We start from the raw sequence: 24,155 nt of genomic DNA, 5'->3' as shown, positions 1-24,155 counted from the left end.
ATCTGGTTTTTGTTACTGAACGCAGTGACGCAAAGATGAGAACCTAAACACAAAGTTCTGCTGACTGTCATGGTTGCGTCAGAAGTCCCAACACATCATCTGTGGACCAAAAGTGGTTTCTTTACTATGAAAACGTCTTTGAAAAGTGTTGTACAAGCCAACATTCATGTCATTCTTAATTGTGCTTATCTAATTGTGAGATCCATAAATCCAAATCATCCCACATAAAAAATCTATTGGTGGCCTCTTTCTCATGCTTCATTTGGTCAATCCATCCAACACCTAAGCAAGCAGGTGGAATGATTTCCATGCAAAACAGGAGGATAATCTGTCCTGGCTGAAGCACACATAGATCGTATAGGATAGTTCTTCACAAACACTTTGAAGCAGCTCATCAGGTTATTATTACTGCTTTGTGTGAATTACATTGATAAATTAGCTATTGTGGATGCATTAAAAAATGATGAGAAGAAAAACATGGTGAGGTTTTCAAATGTCAGCGAGAGATATTTTTTCGGTCAGGCAAGAGAAGTACATGATGTTTCAACATGGTAAGGCAGGAATACTTTATGATCAGGTGATTATACAACTAAAAGTGCATATGTTAATATTATTAGAATATTTTGCGAAATTCTATTAAATTTTTATGTAAATAGAGACCCCAAATCTTACACACTGGACTGGAAGGCAAGGGTTTACAAGTGGTGGCGTGATTTTTCAATCTGGTTTGAGTTTTCAAATATACATATAATATTATATATATTAATATATATACATATATATATATATATATGCGGTAATATAGTTGCTATTATGCTGTAGATATAGTTATACATTTAAAGTTTGGCCGACGGATATGTTTCGTAATAATGGTTTCGTCCGGTCGTATTTAAAAACCCCTACAACCCAATGTTTTGGTACAGGCCACATGGCGCGCGAAAGTTTTGTGAGGAAATGGCGTCCCAGAGGTGAGTGTGATGTGTCTGTGTTTAGTTATATTGCGCTCGTACAAGCGCTGTCACCTGATGTGTTTCGTACTTATCTGACGCGTGCTATACAACAACCCATTAATCAGTTCAGCGTTGAAAAGTAGTCTGTGTTATAAAAACAAACACGTAACCTTCGCGCTGTGTTCAGTCGCCGTGGGGACGAAGCGTAAAGCGGAAGTCCTTGTGAGAAACCGTCCGTGGAGGAGGACAGAGGACAGGACAAGAAGGAGACCAGGAGAGACAAAGGTGTTCATTGAACACTGGTGAGTAACTAATACTGATGTAAGCAGCCTCATATGTAGTCATGCTGGTGTTAGAGCATGTAGTGCCAGGATTTGTTGCTACTTGAAACACTACATTACCCATGGAGCCTCTTGCCGCTGTTGCTGAGAAGAATCCAGGCAGAGGTAGTGAATGATAAATGCTTATATAATAATCATATAATAATAATAATAAAATACATTTTTTATTAAAGCGCTTTTCAGGTACTCAAAGACACTTATACAGAGAACATTGAATCATCAAAACATATTAAGAAGTGCACTAAAACACATGTAGACATTAAAAGCAATTTTAAAAGGTGTTTTTTTGTCAGAGATTTGAAGGTGGGCAGGTCAGTACAGTCACGATGTGTTTGGGGAGAGACTTCCGAGGAGGGTGCGCTGCAAGAAGGCTCTGTCGCCCCAGGTTGCGTGCTTGGTCCTCGATGGAGAGAGTCAGGAGGTTTGCATCAGAGGAAGGAACGGAGGCTGCGGGATGGTTGTGGCGATGAGCAGTCGTGAGGTAGGAAGGGGCCTGTTATGGAGGGCTTTGTGTGTGAGGAGGAGTGATGTTGGAAACTGGGCAGCCAGTGGAGTTTCTGGAGGACTTGAGTGATGTGATCGCGGTGTGGCTTGGGGTCAGACGCGCACGATTTTGGATGTACTGTAGTTGTTTAAAGTTTTTGGTGGTGTGCCATAGAGGATGCTGTTGAAGTGTCAATTCGTGAAGTGATGAAGGCGTGAATGAGGGTTTCAGCAGCGCGGGAGGAGAGAGAGTGATGGGCAAGTCGGCTCTGTTCTTGAGATGGAGAGGTCAGATTCTGGTGATTTGGTGATGGTTGATGTTCAAAGGAGAGGTTTTGTCAAAGAGGACTCCGAGGTTGCGACTTGGGGGGGATGGAGACAGGGTGGAGTTGTCGATGTTGAGGCGGAAGATCACGGTTTTGGTGGGGAGTTAGGGCTGATGAAAGAATTATCCTATCTTCATTCAGGAGACACATTTTCAGTTTGAGAGGATGATTTCCTGTGCTCACATTTTTGCTCGCACTCGATTCTGTGCTTCCTGAAGGTGTGAAATAAAACTGTGTTGTTTTGTTTTTGTTTTATGAATTTTCATCCTTGGTTACACAAGGTCACGTGTGGGCCTTGAGGTCCTCAGCTATTAATTGTTTGTCTTGACTAGGTTGCCACCATATCTCAACCCGTGGTAGGGGGCACGATATGGCCTATAACCATATCTCCGTATTTTAAGCTATATGCGGATACACGATATATATCTCTATTTTTATTTCTCCTGTAATCATTATCATGGTAATTCAACCCTATCAAAAAAACATCAGTATGATGATTCAAGTAGACCCTTCTATTAGATAGTAATGGCTTGCGCCGCGTTTTAGCTGCATCCTCTGCCCTGCGTCAACTCACACGGGGCGTCTTGGCAGCGTAGGAGCCGGCCCACGCGAAACCCTTGTAGACGCGAGACCCGCGATATAAACTGTGTAAAGAAAACAACAACAACCAGCTGACTTTGCTTCTCCGATGTGGGAAGAAGATTATAAAAAGCATCTGTTGCGCAGGGATTTTCTGGGTTGGCGGGGGGGAATGTGCTGCGTGCTGTGAGGAGCACCAGGAGTGCTGCATACTCGATGGTCGCGATATAGTCATTTTCATACATCTCACGTAGAAACAAGCCACGATATATCGAGTATTCGATATATCGCCATACACTGTGGTGGTGTTGCTGCTTCCTAGACATAATAGATAGCTGTTGTTGGATTCCAATCTGGTAAACGACATCTGGTCTCCAGACTAGAATATGCTGACATAACACCTCCAAGGGTAAGACTTCTCTTTGACTAACTTGAGCGTATAGATTGTGGTGCTATCTTGGGGTTTAAAGTTATCCACCAGCAAGTTCGCAGATGTGAGACCGACTCAGGCACTTCTGATGTACTTTTGAGAGTGTCTCTAATTCTCCTTGGCCAAGCGTCAATAAATAATACAGCATAAGACATCAGAGGCTCCTAAACACTTCCCTCCTGACTCTCACCTGACCTTGACCTTCCAGTTTCTCCACAAATATTATAATTATTATAATTATATAATAATATAATATAATAATAATATAATATAAAATGTGTGACAGAATGGATGTTTGTTGGCCAAAATGCACCTTGGGACTCGAACTTGTCCCATTTAGACAATGAATAATTGACTTACCTGCACATACTGGTACCGCAGTTCTTTCACTCTGTCAGTGTTCCGATCAAATGGTACTCTGTATATTTACTTCATGGTGATAAGGTTCTTCTTCAGAACCCGGTCTATTGTCGATATGCTGATGAAGTTGATGCTTTGGAAGACGTCATTGTTTTGGAGGACTGCATCCCGGATCTGTGACAGTGTTATGGCATTATTTGCTATCACCATGTCACAGATCTCCTGTTCTTGATAATCATTTAGGAGTTTTCGTCTTCCACCCTCATGAGGTTGTCGGCCAATCCTGCACATAGGCACAGAAAACATGACTATTTGTTGTTCTTGTCTCATGTGTTTGTTACAGATTATCAATCACTGTACAGTAATGACTGCATTGCTTACTGTGTCACACCACTTTACTGTATGGCTACTGTACTTACAATTGCACTTCAGTTCTATTATGAACTCTTGCTGTATTTTGTCCAATTTACAACAGTATTTCCTTTGTTATTCTACAGATATGAGCTGAATGCATGTAATACTGTGACTTCACATCGAGATACTGTAAGATTTTACTGTAGGACATGCACATGCACACACAGTCAAATAGTTGTCATTGCCTGAGTGCATACCTGTTTTCCCACCGAAAGATTTGAACGATGGAGGAAACTGTGGAGCGTGGCACATTAGGCTGCACTCTGCGACCTGCCTCTGCCATTGTGAGCCCATGGTTGATGACATGGTTAATAATGGTGGCCCGAATTTCATCAGGGACAATATGATGTCTGCGAACTCCTCTTCCTGCTATTCCACCGCCACGAACCCTCACTCCTCCTCCTCTTCCCTCTCCTCTACCCCCACGCGCTCTTACTCCTCTTCCTCCTCCCCTCCCTCCACGCACCCTCAATCATCATCCTCCTTCTCCTCCTCCTCCTCCTCCTCCTCCTCCTCTTCCCCTTCCTCCAGGTGGAAGTTGCTCTTGTTGAATTCCATGCTGTCTCTCCATGTTGACATAGGGAAAGAGTACTAGCACCAGGCCAAGCTGTATATATACTGCAATGCCAGCACTCCAGAAGATAGACAACACCTGTCAGGTAACTCAACAAACAGATGGATTGGTCACCTACATTGTGGGACACGCCTCCTTCGTTAGTCAAAAACTTATTTCACCTAACCTGATTATCCTAAATTTACTATAACATCTTCCAAAATATGTACTGTATTCTATTCCAGTTTCCTAACACTATTTTGACAATTGAGCAGACTATTCTGCATATGATGACTTATACCAGTGTTTCTCAATCCTGGTCCTCGGGGGCCGCTGCCCTGCATGTTTTAGATGTTTCCTGCTCCACCACACCTGATTCACATGATCAGCTCGTCATCAAGCTCTGCAGTGGCCTGATAACGAGCCACTCATTTGAATCAGGTGTGGTGGAGCAGGAAACATCTAAAACATGCAGGGCAGCGGCCCCCGAGGACCAGGATTGAGAAACACTGACTTATACGATGAAAATGTGCTGACATGTTTTGAGGACAATAACCATGACACTGAAAACCAACCAATTGGGATAGATCAGCAAGATACATTCATTTGAAAAATGTACTAAATGTTGGCTGATTGTGTTAATTGTAGGATACTTGTACATAGCTATTTGCAAGGATGTACTAAAGGCTTGACACATGTACAAAGCATTTGGAAATGTGATGAAAGCAATGATAAATGCCATTCTGTTGTGAGAAACTGCAAGATAGTTTGGGGATTTGTCCATGTTGTTATGAGAATGTCATCTCAGTTTCAAGAAATGAGCCAAACCAATGGAGAAAAACTGTAAAACCACCACATTCTCAGAGAAAGAGAGATGGACTTTAAATAAGGCTTTGGAGTTCGGAGGAAGGAGTTTTTTTCTTCTTCTTAACGTTTGTAAAAACTATAAAATCAGTTAGCCTCATCTAGGCTATTGTTACCGGCCAGCCCTGTCCCTTTAAGACGGTGGCCCGGTGTGTGTGTGTGACGTACAGGTGCAAACAGGTAAACACAGGAGCAGGGGTACACATCCAGTGTGTTAGATGTACACAGCAGAGTTAGCTCATGTGAACGCCCGAGTGTTTTAGCCCGCAGCAGTGTCCAGTCAGGTTTTGAATCGGCCCGGTGTGTGTTCTGCTTTTTGATAAAAAGAGGAATTAAATGTGCCACTACTTCGTCCTCCTTTCTTCCCACACTTTTGCCCGGACTCTCCGACGCCAGTTACCAGCAACGAGCCAAAACATCAAACCAGTTCCCAACTACGGTTCGGAGTGAGAGAAGGTTTAAAAAGTCAACACTATGTTACTTGTTTATAACGCTGTCTCGTGCCTAATCTCAGTACCTTGTGCGTGAAATTAAATATTTGAGGTCTTAATTAAAGACATATTCTGAGAAATACCTGCATTTCATGTATGATTCAATGAAGCACATTCACATTCCTAGGTTGAGCATTACATTGCCATCAAGTTGGCCTTATGATGTATTTTCTAAAACCTCTGTAGGTCTAATACAGGTTGGTTGTGATGATATCTCATTGTAAATTATAGCCGGTATCACATGATTACTAGGCATATAAATAACCAAGTGTAACACCCTATCGAGAACGTTATTGATTTATGTATGTTGCCCTTTCGCATTATGATGTCATCGGAATGTTTCTCAGCCCCCCCAACTGTGAATTACTTCGAGCGTCCCTGAATATCGCTTAATATTTCATCAATTCAAGGGACATCCTCCATGGCTGTGGAATGAGGAACACAACAGTGAGTCAGTCTCCATAAGCCACCATGTTAAAATGTCCAACTTCACAGCAGAAATAAACATGTTTACAGCCTGGTACAAAAAACGGTTTTGGTCTCTGTAGCTAATTTCCCCGTTCATGACAACTGTACTGAGGGTGATTTTTTTTATATAGAACTTACCAGAATTAGCGTGTCCCCCGCTTAGCTCCACCCACGTTCCACCTCTTTGCCTATTTTTGGATTAGCTGATAAGTGTCAGAGGCAGGACTGACAAGATAACAACGACCAGAACCGCCACACCGAGCTTCACAATAACTCTCCAGAAACCGGTGGGCACTATGTCCGTGCTTTATACTGTTGTGTTCTGTATAGGACAAAGGTGGGCTCCTGTAAGATGGTGGTGTTTGCGGATCTTGCAGTGAGGTCAGAGTCCTGGGGGTAGGTCTATGCTTCTGGAGCAGATGTTCACTGATGAAGCAGATGTTTAGATCGTGATAGAGTGGAACAATAAAGAGGTTATGAAATGTAGTGAGGATATTCTGCTTACTCTAAAGGAGTTTGTCTTTCTGAAGAAGTACTGATGCTGATGGCACTTCTCCATGATCAGCTTCAAAATGCAACACAATTTGGATTATAAAGTGGATGCAACCCAAAATGTAGAAGACTATAGTTAAATGATAAATTAATTCTACATGATTTTTTTTAAATCAGACTGTAGAAAAGATGAATAAAAAACACAGATTAATTAATGCTTAAACATTTATCACCTCAGTAACCTGTGTGTAACAGAGTACAGGAGGACCTGGAATTAATTCCAGGGTCAGGTGAATCGTGATTCATACACCACTCCTGGACAGAGCTGGCCTTCTTGACCACTACATAGTATATGATCGCTCTGTTACCAGTTACACACGGATGGGCTGTGACCAAACACAGCCTCTGAGACTGACAGTGGCCAGTTTGACATGAAATGCAGTACCTAGGTTTTCAAGTACTGCTTGGCTAAGTGACGTATCTAGTTAACAAATGCTACTTAGCAGTCATTAACAGCTAGCCTACTTTAGCAACAAGTAGCTTTCTGTCCATTAAGAATCTCCGTACATCACCACGGTATTGTACTCTGCTGTAAAACTGGCCTTACAACATTTAATGACACCTTTATTACAGCTGAGGCCAAGTAAATTATTCATGACACCTATATAAAAGGATTTTGCATGGTGTAAAAAACTAAATTACACCTTCATGAAAATTCAAAATGTATCACCTCAGCTGAGGTCAGGTAAATTATTTATCACACCGTTCTAAAAGGATTTGACAGTGTAATAAAACATTATGACATCTTCCCGACATGTCCAAGATTTATCAGTGTAGTTGAGATCGAGATTAAGAACCATATGGTAGTATGATGTAACGTTGACTCGTTAAAGTTTGATAATTAGGTTATTATGAACATGCTATGGCATGTTCATGACAGGTCGTAAACATGCCATAGCATTCAAAAATATCACATCTCTGATGGCCCCATCTGACCTTACTCGTCATCGCTGTATTATGTAATGTTGATTATTCTAATTGTTATTATTTTATTATTATATTGTACTGTATGCATTGTACTGTCATTAATAATGACAATGCTATTATGATGTTATCATATTATTTTATTGTTGAATAGTTGAATGATATTACTTCAACTTTTCCACAATCAATGAACTCTTTCATCTCAACTTTAACCTAACTTTCAAATTCAGAGATACTTTTATCAGAGTAATACAGAGATAACAACAAGGCCACAGATACTATCACAATACCCTTTTGTTCTTGCCTCCTTATTGGATTCTATTGGAACCTCTGAAATGTTTCCTTAACAACTAATACAACTATTAACACCCTTTGAAGGACACATTCTTCTTTATAGGCTTTTAAGAATGCAGTCTATCTCTAATACTACACTGTAAATTTAGCTTAGGACAAATAAAGTCATATTGATTCTTGGAACGAGAGTTGGAGTCATGTGTGATAAACGTTTAAGCATCGGCTCACACCTGTGTTAGCTTCATAGCACATATAGTGTTCACAGTATGTCAGGACAGGACAGCTGTAGCTGACCCCAGTGTGGTCGTACTAGGGGTCGTTGTAGTAGTATAAAATGAAGTGGGATGATAGCAACATCTACATGAGTCATGAGTCAGACATGACTTTGTTGTACACCATGAAAGACCTTTATAGTATAGCAGCAATGGCAATTAGGACAACTTAGCAATAATGCACAATAAGGTGTCCTAAAACAGAAGATGCATATGTGGTGCCATCATTATTATTATCTTAAGACACATCAGACTTTATTATCATGCTTATATCATCAGTACCTTGACAAAGAAAACCAAAGATGACACGATACTTTTGTTTAACCCTGTGTTTTGTAACCTTTGTATCGTTACCATGGTTACCTACAGTGTGACATAAGCTGAGCGCTATTTCAGGAACCATGTTGCCTGATGGTGTTGAACAGTTGTTTATGCCATTTGCCATTAAAGGATACCTGCCCGCCAATCAAAAACCAGTGCTGTCTATGACCATAGTATAAAACAAATGATTTTTGCAGCCTCCACAGTTCTATCACTTTGTTTTATTGTGTATAACTGTCTCTATAGCTGCTAAATGATCCACTCTGTTTGCTGTTTGGTGCTGGACAGGCAGTGAGGCAGGCTGGAAAACCAAATCAATGTGCTGTGCCATGCTAAATTAGGTTAAAATGCATAGAGCTGAGGGGAACGACAGAGGGGATAATTCTCCATGAGTTTATTATTACATGTGACCATTTCACATTATGCAAAGTCACTTGAACCACTGTTAATAGAGAAATTATTTAGCTTTATTTACAGTTTGTTGCATTTTTTAAAAACACATTTTGCATTAATATACTGGGAGTCAGTCCTCTTTTCTGGAGAACTGTGGTGGTTTGATACAGCTTTGAATTTAAATGTCGCTAAGATCGTCACATGCTCCATATATGGAGCGCAGTCACCTTGGCCATCCACTGTATATATCCTGTCAATGTGCAACACAAGAAACAAAGGCCTTCTTTAGGAAAAGTCAAATTATCGTAACTGAGAGGAAGGGCAGAAGGTCAGTCAGAGATAAAGAGCTGCAGTAACTGGAAGGGTTAAGGACAGCAAATACATGTCATCTTTCATAACTCCTCTCCCCTCCTGTTCATTATGACTATGTTTTACAGCCATGTGACCATAAAATGACTTTTATAAAATGATGATGGAAATCTTCTCCTCTTTTAAAGTCTAACCACAGAATGGAAAATGAGATGAAGAACTGAAGGAAACAACATCATTATTATCATTAGCCCAAAAACTATCTCTATATTTCATATTCTTCTGTAAAATAATAAAATAAATGTATATATAATACAGGAAAAAATACAAGTACTACATTTAACTCGTTTCACACTAAACTCCCGCACCGTCAGTTTCATCTTCACCAGATCAGCTTGGTATTTACAATTAGTGATGTGTCATTCGTATATGATTTGTTCAATATGAACTAATCTTTTATATGACTCGGAAGTAATGAGTCGTCTCAGTGAGTGATCCGTTCATTTTCATGCAATACCTTCCCTCGCTACATGGCAGCGGCATAAGCTCAGTCGTACACAACATACGTTATTCATTCATGAAATCATAATTAATTAGTGGTCTTCAGTTTTTGTAGAAGTGTATAGTGTTATTGGATAAATAACGTGAAGTGTGTTTGTAAATAAATACTTTCGAAAAAACAAGAGGGCTACAGCACCACCACTGTAAAAACGAACGAAATGAGTCAAATGTTTCGTTCAATTTACTGTCCAAGAGTAAGAGATCCGAGTCAGTAAAAAGAGTAGAACTTCCCAACACTATTTACAATCTGTTAATGTATCATCTAGTAAAATGAATGGGAGGGGAGATGCTACCCATGGCTACATATAGAAGTTCACCTTCCACCTCGGCATGCAGTGTCTTACTGAGGCAACATGGGGAAAGGTTTCTTCATCAGTAATACTGTTGGGATAGTTGGTCTCGTCCTGTCAGTAGCTGCCCTGTCCACTATCATAGCTCTGTCTGTTGTTTATTCACAGGAAAAGGCTAAAAATAATAATATCTCACCAACGGATGGAGGAACAACATCCAGACCTCCAGACATCACTACAACACCTACACCATCCAATGAACCTTGGGACAAATATCGGCTGCCCAAGAGCCTGGTGCCGGACCACTATAATGTCACCCTGTGGCCGAGACTGGCTCCAAATCTGACAACTGGACTCTACATCTTTACTGGTAATGTTTGTAATACTCATCACAAATACTCTGGAGCCACATGGTTTTCTCTAGTCTTACAAAGTTGCATTCAGCTGGTACTCGGTCAAGTCTGGCCTCCTTGGTCAAAAAGAATTAAAATCAGCTGGAGTTTGGAGGCGTAAGCAGATGGAGATGAAGACTAATAGAAGGTTGATAGGTTACCGCTTACAGATGGTATAATGAAAAAAGAAAATAAAATGAAGAAGAAAACATCCATCCCTCCAGAAAACTTCAGCTTTCAGGGATTTGGGGTTGTCTATCACAGTATTACAGTTTAATATAGGCCTAAAGAACTTAGACACACACTTGTACTGTAATGCAGGTTTGAACATAACATGACATGACATTTTCTTAGCTGAAGTTGGGGGAAATCTACCAAGTTTTGTATGGTCTTTACATTTTATAGGACATATAAATTTAATGGTGACAGCCCTAACCTCGGAGAAGAGGCGAGTTGCGTGCTAGCCTGTAGACACTGAGACAGTCTTAAAAAGAGGTTTACACAGCCAAAGCAGTGATGTGTGAATGTGCAGGGGCTTTAGATTAGTTGTTACACACTATTACCTACACTCATGAACCTCTGAACAACAGATTTAGGATGTCAATTTTTTCGCTCATTTTAAAAGGACGACACAACATCCAAGAAGAAAAAGAGTTTTTATGTTTTTGGTCCTTGCTCGGTTGGTCTGGAGCTTTTCTAGATTACATTCTATGGTCGTTTGAACTATGGTCGTTTTGAATCACATTTTGTTTGAACTGCTCACAACTCACTGAGACATGCTGCAGGTTTGTTGCTCCTGCTGATCACAGTTATTTCATGCTGTTTCTTCAGGTGAGTCCAGTGTGGAGTTTGAATGTGCTGAGGAGACTGACCTGATTCTCATCCACTCCAATAAGCTGAACTACACCAAAGATAATAACGGCCACTTAGCGACGCTGACCTCAATGAGTGGAGACCCAGCCCCCACAATTAAGAATTCCTGGCCTAAACCTGAGACTCAGTACCTGGTTGTGGAACTGAACGGTAAAATGATAAAGGGCCATAGGTACAGACTTTTTACTAAGTTTACTGGAGAGCTGGCTGATGACCTGGGAGGCTTCTACAGGAGCGTGTACATGGAGAACGGAGAGAAAAAGTACGTGTCAGAGGATATGCTTTACAAACAACTAGGGCAGAAATTAGCCCTGAAGGTTTCGTAGACTGGCAGTATACCAATAATAATTGTTTTTGCCCCATTTGTTTCCTATTTTTTATGTAGTCAGACTAGACACATGTTCTGTCCAGTTAGCTGTAGTCTTCACCTCTCCTGGATTTTGCATGGTTGGTTCTTTTTGATATGGCACATGCAGCCATTTTGCTTAATAGTTGAGAAATGGTTTCAATGCCTGGCATCAACTGTTCCTCAAACAGCAGCTCATGTTTCTATTTCTAAATGTGTTTATAATGTGTTTTTCTTTGGAGACAAGACAGAACCAATATGAAAGACTTTTGGCTTTTTCACTTTTGATAGAGCTAGAGCTAGGCTAGTAAATTACTCTGTATTCAGTCTTTATACTAATTTTAGACTAAACACCTTCTGGGTCTATCTGTATGCTCGACACACAGAGATGAAATGTCTGTACATTTTATCATTTGATTCTTGGTAAAACTTCAAGTACATGTATTTGGCTAAAACATCAAGTTTTTTAAACATCAATCTCTTTTTCCTGCCAGGGTTGTTGCTACAACTCAGATGCAGCCGACAGATGCCAGGAAAGCTTTCCCCTGTTTTGACGAGCCAGCTATGAAAGCAGTTTTCCACATTACACTGATCCATGATCAAGGAACTGTAGCCCTGTCCAACGGTGAAGAAAAAGGTTAGTTACACTATGATAATAGTTGGACAAGATTGCTTTCACAGTTTCAGACAAAACCAATGATGAAGACAGTTTCTTTTGTTTTACATGTAAGCGTAACAGAATTTTAAGGATGAACTGAGAAAGATCAACCCGGATGTGACAACAGTTATGGAATTTGAATAAGAATGTGTACGAGCCTAAAAAAAACTAAAACTCATGAAAATCTAATAAAAGCGGTATTTTATTAAAATGAATTTCTCTTCTACAGAATCAAAAATCATCAATATTGAGGGCCATGAACTGCAACAGACAGTTTTTAAGCCAACTGAGAAAATGTCCACTTACCTGTTGGCGTTCATTGTCAGTGACTATGACTTTGTCAATAACACCATAGGTGGAGTTTTGGTAAGTAACCACCCTGTCCTATTTAATAAATATAGCTTTTTGATATGAATGAACCAACATCATACAGATTTTCAAAATTCTGCACAGAGTATAGACAGATTTAGTTCACCTTTGTTCCATTCAATATGGAAAACTGCCAATTTAGACTAGCTCTTGTATGGCGTACTTTACCAGACACAGGCCCAAGTTTATTGCTACCATGGAAGCTATGTCAATAGTGACCACAGCACATGATGGCGTTAACAACAGCAGGTTTGATAAATGTATCCATGCACAAGGTGAACAACTGAGCCCCGAGCCAAAAACCTTGTTTGTTTCCATTAAATGGGCCGACTCTTCTGAAGCTACTAAAGACAAAAAGACCTTAAAGACCTAAAGACATGACCATTCAGTGTAACACAATAACATTACATGTTAGTTGAGCCATTCAGTGTATCACAATAACATTACGTTGAGCCAATTAGTTTTTAATCCAGAAGAAATTATGTTCTTTCACACACACAGGCCTGAAATATACAGATGCACATACAGGACCATTTGAGAGAGATTTTTCGTACTGCTGTTCTTGACCTACTGCTGCCCCAAAGTAGACTTCTTTTTCCTACCTATTTTTCCTAGATGACCTGACTACCCTCAGTCAGAGCTTAGCTTAGTAATGCCATTTTAATTAATGAGAATGGTTTAGAGAGATGCACACATGTGAACAATCTAACACTAATGTGAGTTAAAGTGTCTCGTGGTGGTGTATGATCTGAACATTTTTGACTCTGTTGCCTACTAGTGGCAGTACCTAAAAAGACATTGCTGCAGTATGATTTGTACAAATGTGGAAATTTAACATCCAAGAGTTTCAGCTGCATTATTTACACATAGTGTTAATATTTAATGATATTATGATGAAGAGGTTATAACTCCAATATTTGTACTTCACACTACTACTACTACTCTGTGTCTACAGAAGATAAATGTGCATAATAAACATTTATATCTAACTATCTAATGTGATTTATTGCATGTATTGTGTGATTGGGTTTAGATTCGTATCTTTGCCCGGAAGTCTGCTATTGCTGCTGGTCAAGGACAGTATGCCCTTAACAAAACTGGACCTATCCTGAAGTTCTTTGAGAATTATTACAACTCCAGCTATCCTCTGCCTAAGTCTGGTAAGTCCACCACACATGAAGATCAGGATGGGAATGAGTCTGGTTTAAAGACAGATATAGGATTGAATGTGGCTCCCTGTGTGGTAAGTTACAGTTGATAAGTAACCCCCTGGGTGAATAGAAGAAATGGGATGATATGGAATATTGAAGTTTGTTTGGAAAGTTTCAGGAGGCTTCTACGAATTGTCTTGTTTTAAGTCTGCATTTGCATGTGGAGTGCAAAAGCCCCATAGATTGAATGATCACAGGAGAAAAGAATAACACTCAGAATAAGACCCAGGTTAAAGAATTTCCCTTTAACAAACCAATATATACAATGGAACACCATTACACACCTCTACCTGTACAAAAAACTCCAGATGAACTCAGATGACTTGGCAATGCTTTCCTTTCACGTCAATTATTAGCATAACCAAACTTGATGATGTGGTTGTTATAGAACCTTTGTTACAGCACCCCTAAACCGTGTTCATCTTCAGATTAGTAAGTTATTAAGGTTTATTTAATGATAAACTCTACAGGTAATCAACGACTAATACTTTCTTTCCTAATGCAGATCAGATAGCTTTACCAGACTTTAATGCTGGAGCCATGGAGAACTGGGGTCTGATCACATACAGAGAGACAGCACTGCTCTACGATGAATCATTCTCCTCCAACTCCAACAAGCAGAGGATTGCTACCATCATCGCTCATGAGCTGGCTCACATGGTTAGGTTTTAACATTCCAAACTCAAACCAATATCTCTTTTTTCAATGGTGATCCCTGGTGGTTATTGTTGTTTCTTCTTTAATCAGTTTGGAAAATAATTTACTAAAATTTAACAAGATATATTTGGAATGATTCAGTGTAACCTCACTCAAGATGCTTTTCAAGTCTCAAGTCCTAGAGAGCTTATTTGAATGTCTGTCAAAAGTCAAATATCATGTCCAAACACAAATCCCAGAAAGCATGTCCTAGTCAAGTCTTATGTATCACCAAAGCAAGTCAACTCTTAGACTGTAGATGTAAGTTTGTGGTCTTGTCAAAGTGGCTTTCAAGTCCAAATTACGAATCTTTGTAAGCAAACTGCAAGTCAGTTGTTTTCATGTCTTTGTATACTTATTATTACTATGACAGAGCATTGGATTGATTAAATGAGATATTCTTTTCAAAGATGTCTTATAGAAGACATTACATCTCAGGAATGTAAGTGTATAGTCAAGCAGTCAGGTCTGCAGCTCTGTAGAGAGATGTCTTCTACATGTTTAGTTCTTCTTGGCATAGCAGTCACACTTTTTCTCCATGCTGTCTCTTTAGTGGTTTGGTAATCTGGTGACCCTGCGGTGGTGGAATGACTTGTGGCTGAATGAAGGCTTTGCATCCTATGTTGAGTACCTGGGAGCACACGATGCTGAACCTGACTGGAATGTGGTAAGGATTTCCTTTCCACCTCATGGCCTCAATAATAAGTGTAATGAAGGATGACGGTGATCAGTGCAGTTTTAACCATACCGTCTCATTGGTGTCATATTAGAAAGACCTCATCGTGCTCAGTGACGTCCACAGGGTGTTTGCTGTCGATGCTCTGGCGTCCTCTCACCCTCTGTCCTCTAAAGAAGAGGATATCCAAAAACCAGCACAGATCAGTGAGCTGTTTGATGCCATTTCATACAGCAAGGTAAGGTATATAGCAACATGTTTCCCATGTCTGATCCACAGATAAGTGCACCATTTCAGATTGTTCATTTAAAATTTGTTTTCATATTCTCAGGGAGCATCTGTTCTAAGGATGTTGTCGGATTTCTTAACTGAAGAAGTCTTCACAAAGGGACTCCAGGTAAGGACCACATGGAGACATACTGACTCTCAATTAGTAACTTGGTCACAGAGTGCAGTTGATCTTCATATGTTGCATGAGATCATCATAATCATTCAGTATGAACATAAGGGTGGGAGCTAAGAATCAACCATAGACTGTTTAATACATGGGTGTAGTATCTGTGACGTCACCTTTTGGTTTCGGAAGAGTCTTTGTGAAGCTCACTGCAAGAAGAGGTGGAGTGTGGGTGGGGCTGAGGCGGGCTGAATGAGGTTGCTCATACAAGCCACCTGTAATGGCACCCACCTGTCAATCAAAGAAGACACACTCTTAATTATGCTTTATAACTTTATATAACTTGAAATAACAAATGAAATAACAGTGTGCCTTTGTAGTTAGCAGTGTGGTGGCAAACCAATGAGCAAATCACTAAAAGTTTAAGAACTAGCTTGTAGACTTTACCTCATGAACTTTTCTGTTTTGTATTTTTTCCTTCACCACAACATTTTGGAAAAATATCACCAAGTCAAAATAACTAATTTTTCTATATTTTCTTTTTCCATCCTGCAGACCTACCTGGCTGAATTTGCATTTGGGAATGCAAACTACACAGACCTATGGAAGCATCTGCAAATGGCATGTTCCTTAGATCTGAAGTGAACATTTAGCTGTTGTTTTAAACAAATGTATCTTCTGTGCATTCTTACCTACTGATACGTCATTTTTAAATTTTTCCATTAATAAAAGTGCTGTCGCACTGTAAAGTAAACGTTATGTATGTATACACATAAGACTATTAGTCAGACATTGATTGTCCAATCATCACAAAACTTACAGTGTCATGCCATGTGTGTATATTGAGCCCTGGAATTGCTCATCATATACTTTTTTTTTTGTCATTTGTCTGTTTCTACAGGCTGTTGATGCTAATAAAACTGAACTTCCTGACAGTGTTCAAAATATCATGAACACCTGGGTGCTGCAGATGGGCTTTCCTGTGGTAACCATAGATACCACCACCGGTGCTGTATCTCAGAAGCACTTTCTCTTGGATCCAGACTCTAATGTCACCACAGAGTCTCCCTATAAGTAAGTTTAAGTGTACACTGCCTGTCTTTTATCCTTTCCGGGATTCATTCATTTTTGTGTTTGTGCTCCGAGTATTTTTACAGTAATGGTGCCAAGTTCACTGATACTAGAAAGATGCTGATATATCCTCCCTGGTTGATTTTATAAAAAACAAACACTATGTGCAGGTTTAATAATGCAGTTGTAAATCTACAGCTATGAGTGGATTGTTCCAATTAAGTGGGTGAAGACTGGAGTCGTCCAGACACAACAATGGCTGAAGACTCAATCAGGTAGGATGTACAGACACCAACAACATACACAGACATGCAAGAAGTAAATAGACACCTTTAATTTAAATTTGAATGAAGGTGTCTATTTACTTCTTGCATGTCTGTGTATCTTAGAGTTCCCCCAACTGCCAAATCCCTCTTTCACCCTATGTACGCCCAACATCCTACTTGGACCTCCACCCTAAAACTGTATTTAGATTAAATGAAAAGCTAATTTCACCTTGGTTATTTGCAGAAATGTGACAGCTAGAGCCAATTCGAAACACATGCACTAACTATCTGTATAGAGAGTGAGTGTGTGTGTAAAACTAATTCCCAACTGGTGAAGGAACATCAGGAGGACATCACTTCTGATCTTAATACTTAAAATTTTGTAATTCACACGATATTTGGGCACTAAAAGTTGCTCCTTGGTCAGTAAGACTTACTCACCGACTGTAATGTGCTGCACAATGTGTCTTATTGCACCAGTACTTTTTAAAAAGAGAGTGATAAGTTCATGTTCAGATTAATTGTCACATATAATTATGCAGGTACAATTGCTAGATGAATTTGTGTCTACGTGTGTTTCCTCTGTGATGTTTTATACAAATGAGGAATCTGTAATAACTGAACACGGCTTAAACAGTTTTATTGTGGTGTAACAATGTCACACCACTTGTGTTCTAATGAACAGTTTCAGGTTCAAGTTTTAAACAGTTTATTGGTAGAGTGATACTAAAAGGCTGTGAGCCTGGAAGTGACTTGAGGGATGACTCAGGTTGGTGCAGGAGGCCGTCTGTACTTACTACAGAGGCTACGCTCAGCAACACAGTCACAGATAACAGAAAAAGAAAGAGACAGAGAAGGGAGAAAACAACAGGAAACACCAAGAAGGGAGAAGGCAAAAAGCTTCCACTATGAGACAGTCATATTTCCCAAGGCCATGAGGTCTCATGACATTGCATAGTACTGCAGCTGAAAGCACTGATTGATTTGCAAAGTCTGGTTCATATCTTGGCAGAAAACTCAACAATATCAGGGACTTAAGAGTTCATGGCCTGAGTTTTTTAGAATTCATTTAGTATCTCAGATTTTATTGATACTGTGCACAACAACAAAGACTTACTGCAACCTCCCTTTCTTCTTTAGCCACAATCATTGAAATGAAGACAACAGGGAATGACTGGGTGGTAGCCAATCTTGACGTAGTGGGTTACTACAGAGTCAACTATGACCAGGACAACTGGGACAGACTCCTAAATTGTCTGAGCACAGATCATAAGGTAAGACACATCTGTATGATACATGATGGTATTATGATATTATTTCACCATATATTCTATAAATACTATGAAGCTGCATCGTTTTAGAGTAGTAATATTTCTTCTGTTTTTCAAGCTTATTCAGGTGATCAACAGAGCTCAGTTGGTGGATGATGCCTTCAACCTGGCCAGGTATGTTCAACCGTTATGATGAATGATCATGTGGATTACAATACATGTTTGTTACCTTTGCTACCTTTGTTAATTTGCTAATCAATTAAAGGGTAAAACTGAGAACACTCAAGACTAATCAGTGATGATCAAGATGTAGAAATTTAAGGTATCGTATTCATTTTCACAATCTTGTTACCCCACAGGGCGAAGATCATACTCACAGTGCAGGCCCTCAACACTACTAAGTACCTGATCAACGAGACAGAGTATATGCCCTGGGAGTCAGCCGTGAACAACCTGGACTTCTTCTACCTCATGTTTGACCGCAGTGAAGTTTATGGTCCCATGCAGGTGCAGAGCCAAACCAAAATAAGTTTGATTATTCCAACCTTTATGGAATTATCACATTTGCTTTATTCTGTATTCTTTGTTTTTAGGATTATCTGAGGAGCCGGGTCCTCCCTCTGTTTAATTACTACAAAGAAATAACTAGCAGCTGGAAAACTGTACCTGATGGGCACATGGACCAGTGAGTAAAGAGAAATATGTTCTGGGGGTCATACTTTTTACCTGAGTGGTAAGAGATCTTTGTGTCCAACAAATGTTAGCATACCACTGATCACTTGAAGAAAACCTCAACAGAATGTAACTACAATATGGACAGCAGATCTAGGCCCAGAGGTTAAAGTAGGATTCGGTAGGTGTGTCCAAGATTCTTGCTTCACAAAGTCTGTTAATTTACTGCTTTTATGTATTTGAGGAATGTTGTTCGGCCAAATCAAGTCATCTGAAGATAACTGTGGAGCCCAGAAACTGACATAATGTAGTCCAAACTCAGGGTTTCGATTAGCTCAGTTGATGGAGCATCCTGCGGCCCTTTGCTGCATGTCGTTCCCCATCTGCCTCTCCCCACATTCCTGTCACTCTTCAGCTGTCTCTATCAAAAAAAAAAGGAAAAAAAGCTTGAAAAGGCTAAAAACATATCTTAAAAAGTCCAGTAAGAAATAATAGTTAGTTAAATATTTAAAATAAAAATTTAAAAAGAAGCTCTTTCTTTGAGCTCCAATCAGTTGACTAGTAAAATATAGTGTGAAACCCAGTGTTTAATTACACGAAAGAGACTAGTACTCCAGTAGTGTAGTCCACAATACCAGTAATCTGCCATTTAAATAAAGATTCATTCATTCATCAGAATGGTAAATGTAAATGAACTGTACTTAGACCTTTCCTTACACATTTCTAGTCTTCTGACCACTCAAAGCTCTTTTACACTATATAGCTCATTCATACACTGATGGCATTGGCTGCCATGCAAGGTGCCAACTGCTCATCAGTTTGAGGATACCGATGCAGCCTTTGGGATCAGTATCTTGCTCCAACCTCTGATCATCTGATTAGTGGACGACTTGCTCTACCTCCTGAATCTGCATTTGTCATAATTTAACAAACTATTGAAATAAAGTATAAAATATAACAACAACAATAATATTTCTAATAATAATGTGAAGAGGCCAAGCCCAATGTGTACTCATAAAGACCCCCCAAATGTTGTTCTTTCTCCTTCAAAAACATTGCACAAACACTGTGCTGTTACTTCCCCTGTTCCCACCCATACTCTCAATGTTTTCTTTCTAAGTTCATGTTAACACTTCTTCCACTTCCTGTTTCTCCTTTCTCCAGGTATAATCAGGTGAATGCAATCAGCCTGGCTTGCAGGACAGGCTACATGGAATGTCAGGGCCTGGCCACGAGCTGGTTCAAAGAGTGGATGGACACTGAGGTCAACCCGTGAGTGTACTCACTATACATTTACAATTAGCCATTCAGCTGACACTTTTATTCAATGTGACATACGGAAAAGGAAGTGGGTAAGAGAGTAATCAGTAATCATAATTTACTGAACATTAAAGATGTTCTCATTCTTCAGGATCCACCCCAACCTGCGTTCCACTGTGTATTGTAACGCCATTGCAGCAGGTGGTGCTGAAGAGTGGGATTTTGCCTGGGCAAAGTTTAACAATTCTAATGCTATTGAAGCTGACAAACTCCGCTATGCTCTGTCCTGCACGAAGCAACCCTGGCTGCTCAACAGGTCTGTTTACAGACAGCTTTAATACAGCCTTACAGCAGTATATGTATAACTGAATCACTGAATTACTGAGCAGCAAACACACACACATATACTCTGCACTTTTTCAGGTACCTGGAGTACACTTTGGATCCAGACATGATCCGAAAGCAGGATGCCACTTCCACCATAGTCTACATTGCCAACAACGTGATTGGTCAGTCTCTGGCGTGGGACTTTGTCAGGGCTCGATGGTCATATATTTTCACAGAGTAAGTACAAGACAATACTTTTTAGTCACTAACATCACAGCATGAGAAAAGACATCGGATTTGTAGTCTATAAATCAGTCCTCATAGCCTGCTTAGCTTTACAATCTGTCCATAACACTTTGCAGTTCTGAGTACAAGGCTGTTATATGGTGTGTTAGGTAACAGACACATGTGACCTGGGAAGCACTGAAGCACAGTCGCATCATAAAAAGATCCATTGTCACATCATTATATAATAGCAGATATGCACTTTTACAGTTTTATTGTTTGTGACTCATTTTATTGACCAACCATCCTCCATGCCTCAGATAACCTTTTGGTCTTCAGCCCTCATAAAACCTTCTTGACAAAACATGTCATAGGTGCTCAGTATGGTTACAGCTGAGTTGAGCTAGTAGTGTGATGTTCCAGTGGCAGTTCATATTATTTAATGTAATATAACTAGTGCAACAGTCATCAACTGTACATACCAAATAAACTAAACATCTTTGATGGATGGAGATAAAGTAATTTATTCTGTCTTTATCTCAGGTAATCAAACATTCATTCATTTATTTGTATTTGCAATAAAGTATAGATATTATAGCTTTATTCAGAGACGTTTACACTAAATGTGGTACTTTGATAATCATGTAAACATATATATCATGTTTTATGTATATCTGCTTTATCATTCATTTATCATTTAGCTTCTCTCAGGAGTTGTAAAGCTTGATCTTAAGGTCACACGTGACAAAGTAAAGAGGAATATGATAAAGGGATCGATGTATTCCATTAATAATGAATGGGAGGTATAACATGAGGATACAGGTACAGCTCATTTCTCTGCTGACAATCCAATTCTCAATGAAAGGAAAGAAGATTTTGCCTGCTTTACTATTCATTTGCATACACATGTTGCTGATTATTCGTCATGTCTTGGCTTTGTTTTCACTCACAGGTATGGTGGTGGATCATTCTCCTTCTCCAACCTCATCAACGGAGTCACCGAGCGCTTTTCCACTGAATATGAGCTTCAGCAGGTTAGATTTTTTTCCCCACAATGTTTTCTTTATATTCACCTTTCACAGTTTTACCCACAAGCAAACTAAATTTGATTTGTATCTTTACCGTAAGGATTTTCATGTGTTAAGACTGCTTAAGTGTACTTCCAGATTATGTTCAGCCTCTACATCATTTTGTTATGCTATGCTTTTAAATGAGCTCATAGTGGATGTGCGCACCTTCATGATCATCTAGTCTCAAGGCACCAGTTTCTAGTCCTGAGACTGAGCTTTTAAAACCAATTGAAAGTCTCAAATGAAGCAAATTGTAATGTTTGACTGAAATTAATGGAAAGTTTTAAGTATTAACTGTTTACTAAACCCCTCCCCCAAACACTGACTGTCCACTCAGATCTTTCCTTCTTAGGATTTCTCTGCATGTTTAAGGGATGTTTTTGGGACTATGGTAAGAGAAATACTCCACATAGAAAGAGTCTGGAGGGGTTTCCAAAACCAAAACCAAGCAGCTGTGTGTGGATTAGATTAAACTGTGTTACAAAGTGTTTGAGTGTCTGTATTTTCACCTATTGTTATTTTTTGTCATCTCAGTGCTCTTTTTATGTTTTGTTTCTTGTGACAGCTGAAACAGTTCAAGGCAGATAATAGTGACGTTGGTTTTGGCTCTGGGACACTGGCAGTGGATCAGTCCATAGAGAGAACCCTCGCCAACATGAAATGGATCGCAGAGAACAAGCAGAATGTTCTGAAATGGTTTAAGGACGCAACACCCAAATGATCTCTGTATTTACTTCATGTAATTTAAAAATGGTATTTCTTTCATCAAAATAATTCCTGCTTTGGAAAAGACGATAGATTTCACACAGCTTGAATTGAAAGCGAATGTACACAAGCTCTGTTTCACAGAGGCAGTTTGTCATCTTTCAAAAAAATGTTATTGTTGTACCTCAGTGTGGTTAAAATGTAGCTGGGAAAATGAAAAAAAAAAAACATTATTACAACATATTTAGATTCTTTAAATTAGACAGAGGGCCAGGAAAGATTTTTTTTTTACAAAATTATAATTTCACATTAATATAGAAAATATTTACTCTTTTGTGCATGCTACAAAGCCTTCTTTTAGGTGTAACAATTCGGTTAGATAAAAATGTAGTGATGTTGCAATCACAAAATCATGAAGTTATGATCATAATATGATTCTGTATTCTTGATTTGATTCTGTATACAGTATCCTGTATACTGCATGTGTCAATCTGGGTAAAAACATAAGACATAATTAAACATGTGTCTTTGGCCTCTTGTTTATCAGCTAAGAAAATGAAAATGAACTGCATTTTTGTACTGTACATTTCTCTGAATTTCATATTGAAGCTCTGAAGTGCTAAAGCTTTTTGTACGAAAAACTTTTTTTTCCCAACACAAATTCATTTATGATAAACTGAATTGTTATAGAAGAATTCATTTATTTATTTTTCAGATTCTAAAAAAGCTTTATTCTTTCTGGTTTGACAGCTGTGTGCTATGAACATCACATGTCAGCCAGTGTTGTTCTCTTTTCTTACTTATGTATATACCTGCACATGTTTGAGGTGTTCGTATGTTTAGATCCATCTAGAAAATATAGCTCTGGCCATAAACAGTACTTCCAAACATATGCTTTAATGCACAGCATAAGCTCTTTTTGTAAACTGAACACAGTGTCAGTATGAAATGCTTTCATTTTTCTATGTCAACAGGTTAATGATGTGGATATGGAATTTCAAAAATGTATCACTTTACACAAAGCATTTACACCATTGGATACTTTTAGATATTGTAAGGCAATAATTGCACTGTATTCTGGAAACTAGAATAAACACAACTGTCTGTTGTCCTCTAACTTTCTGAATGTGTGGTATCTCAGTTATACTGTAGTATTGTTTCTGTATCCATTCATTATTTTGTAATTAGTATACTAATTACCTTGTACTTTTAGATCCTCACATCATAACATCTTCAAACTTCTCATCTAAGGCACGCTTTATCATAGTCTTTTTGCAGATGATGAACTGACTTTTATGCATAATCCTTTGACATCTGCTATTCATCTACTTGGGGTTTCAGGTTTAAAGATTAACTGGTCCAAATGTTTTTTTTTCCCTTAACAAGCTGGCCAATTCAGCTATTCTCCTTGCATTCCTGTGGTAAAAAAAAAATGGATATCTCTGTATTGAAATATTTTGCACCATAAACCCCAAGATATCCCTGAGAGATCTAATTT

At 39.1% G+C, this 24,155-nt stretch overlaps 1 protein-coding gene across 1 annotated transcript; it reads left to right on the top strand.

Moving 5' to 3' along the window:
* Positions 1–10,234: 10,234 nt before the first annotated feature.
* Positions 10,235–23,778, top strand: LOC104937279 (aminopeptidase N). The gene is made up of 21 exons (XM_010753484.2): positions 10,235–10,545; positions 11,399–11,702; positions 12,281–12,423; positions 12,674–12,810; positions 13,847–13,973; positions 14,530–14,684; positions 15,274–15,387; positions 15,491–15,634; positions 15,728–15,793; positions 16,346–16,411; positions 16,692–16,864; positions 17,060–17,136; positions 18,268–18,401; positions 18,517–18,572; positions 18,758–18,905; positions 18,992–19,083; positions 20,235–20,342; positions 20,482–20,646; positions 20,754–20,894; positions 21,835–21,916; positions 22,518–23,778. Exons 1-21 carry the CDS (start codon positions 10,239–10,241, stop codon positions 22,671–22,673), a joined length of 2,895 nt encoding a protein of 964 aa, XP_010751786.1. The 5' UTR covers positions 10,235–10,238; the 3' UTR covers positions 22,674–23,778.
* The last annotated feature ends 377 nt before the right edge of the window (positions 23,779–24,155 follow it).

The sequence above is a fragment of the Larimichthys crocea genome, chromosome XXI (assembly GCF_000972845.2).
Source record: "Larimichthys crocea isolate SSNF chromosome XXI, L_crocea_2.0, whole genome shotgun sequence".
NCBI classification, from domain to species: domain Eukaryota; kingdom Metazoa; phylum Chordata; class Actinopteri; family Sciaenidae; genus Larimichthys; species Larimichthys crocea.
Note: the sequence above shows the minus strand (reverse complement) of the source record. Positions and strands in the feature narration are given on the sequence as shown.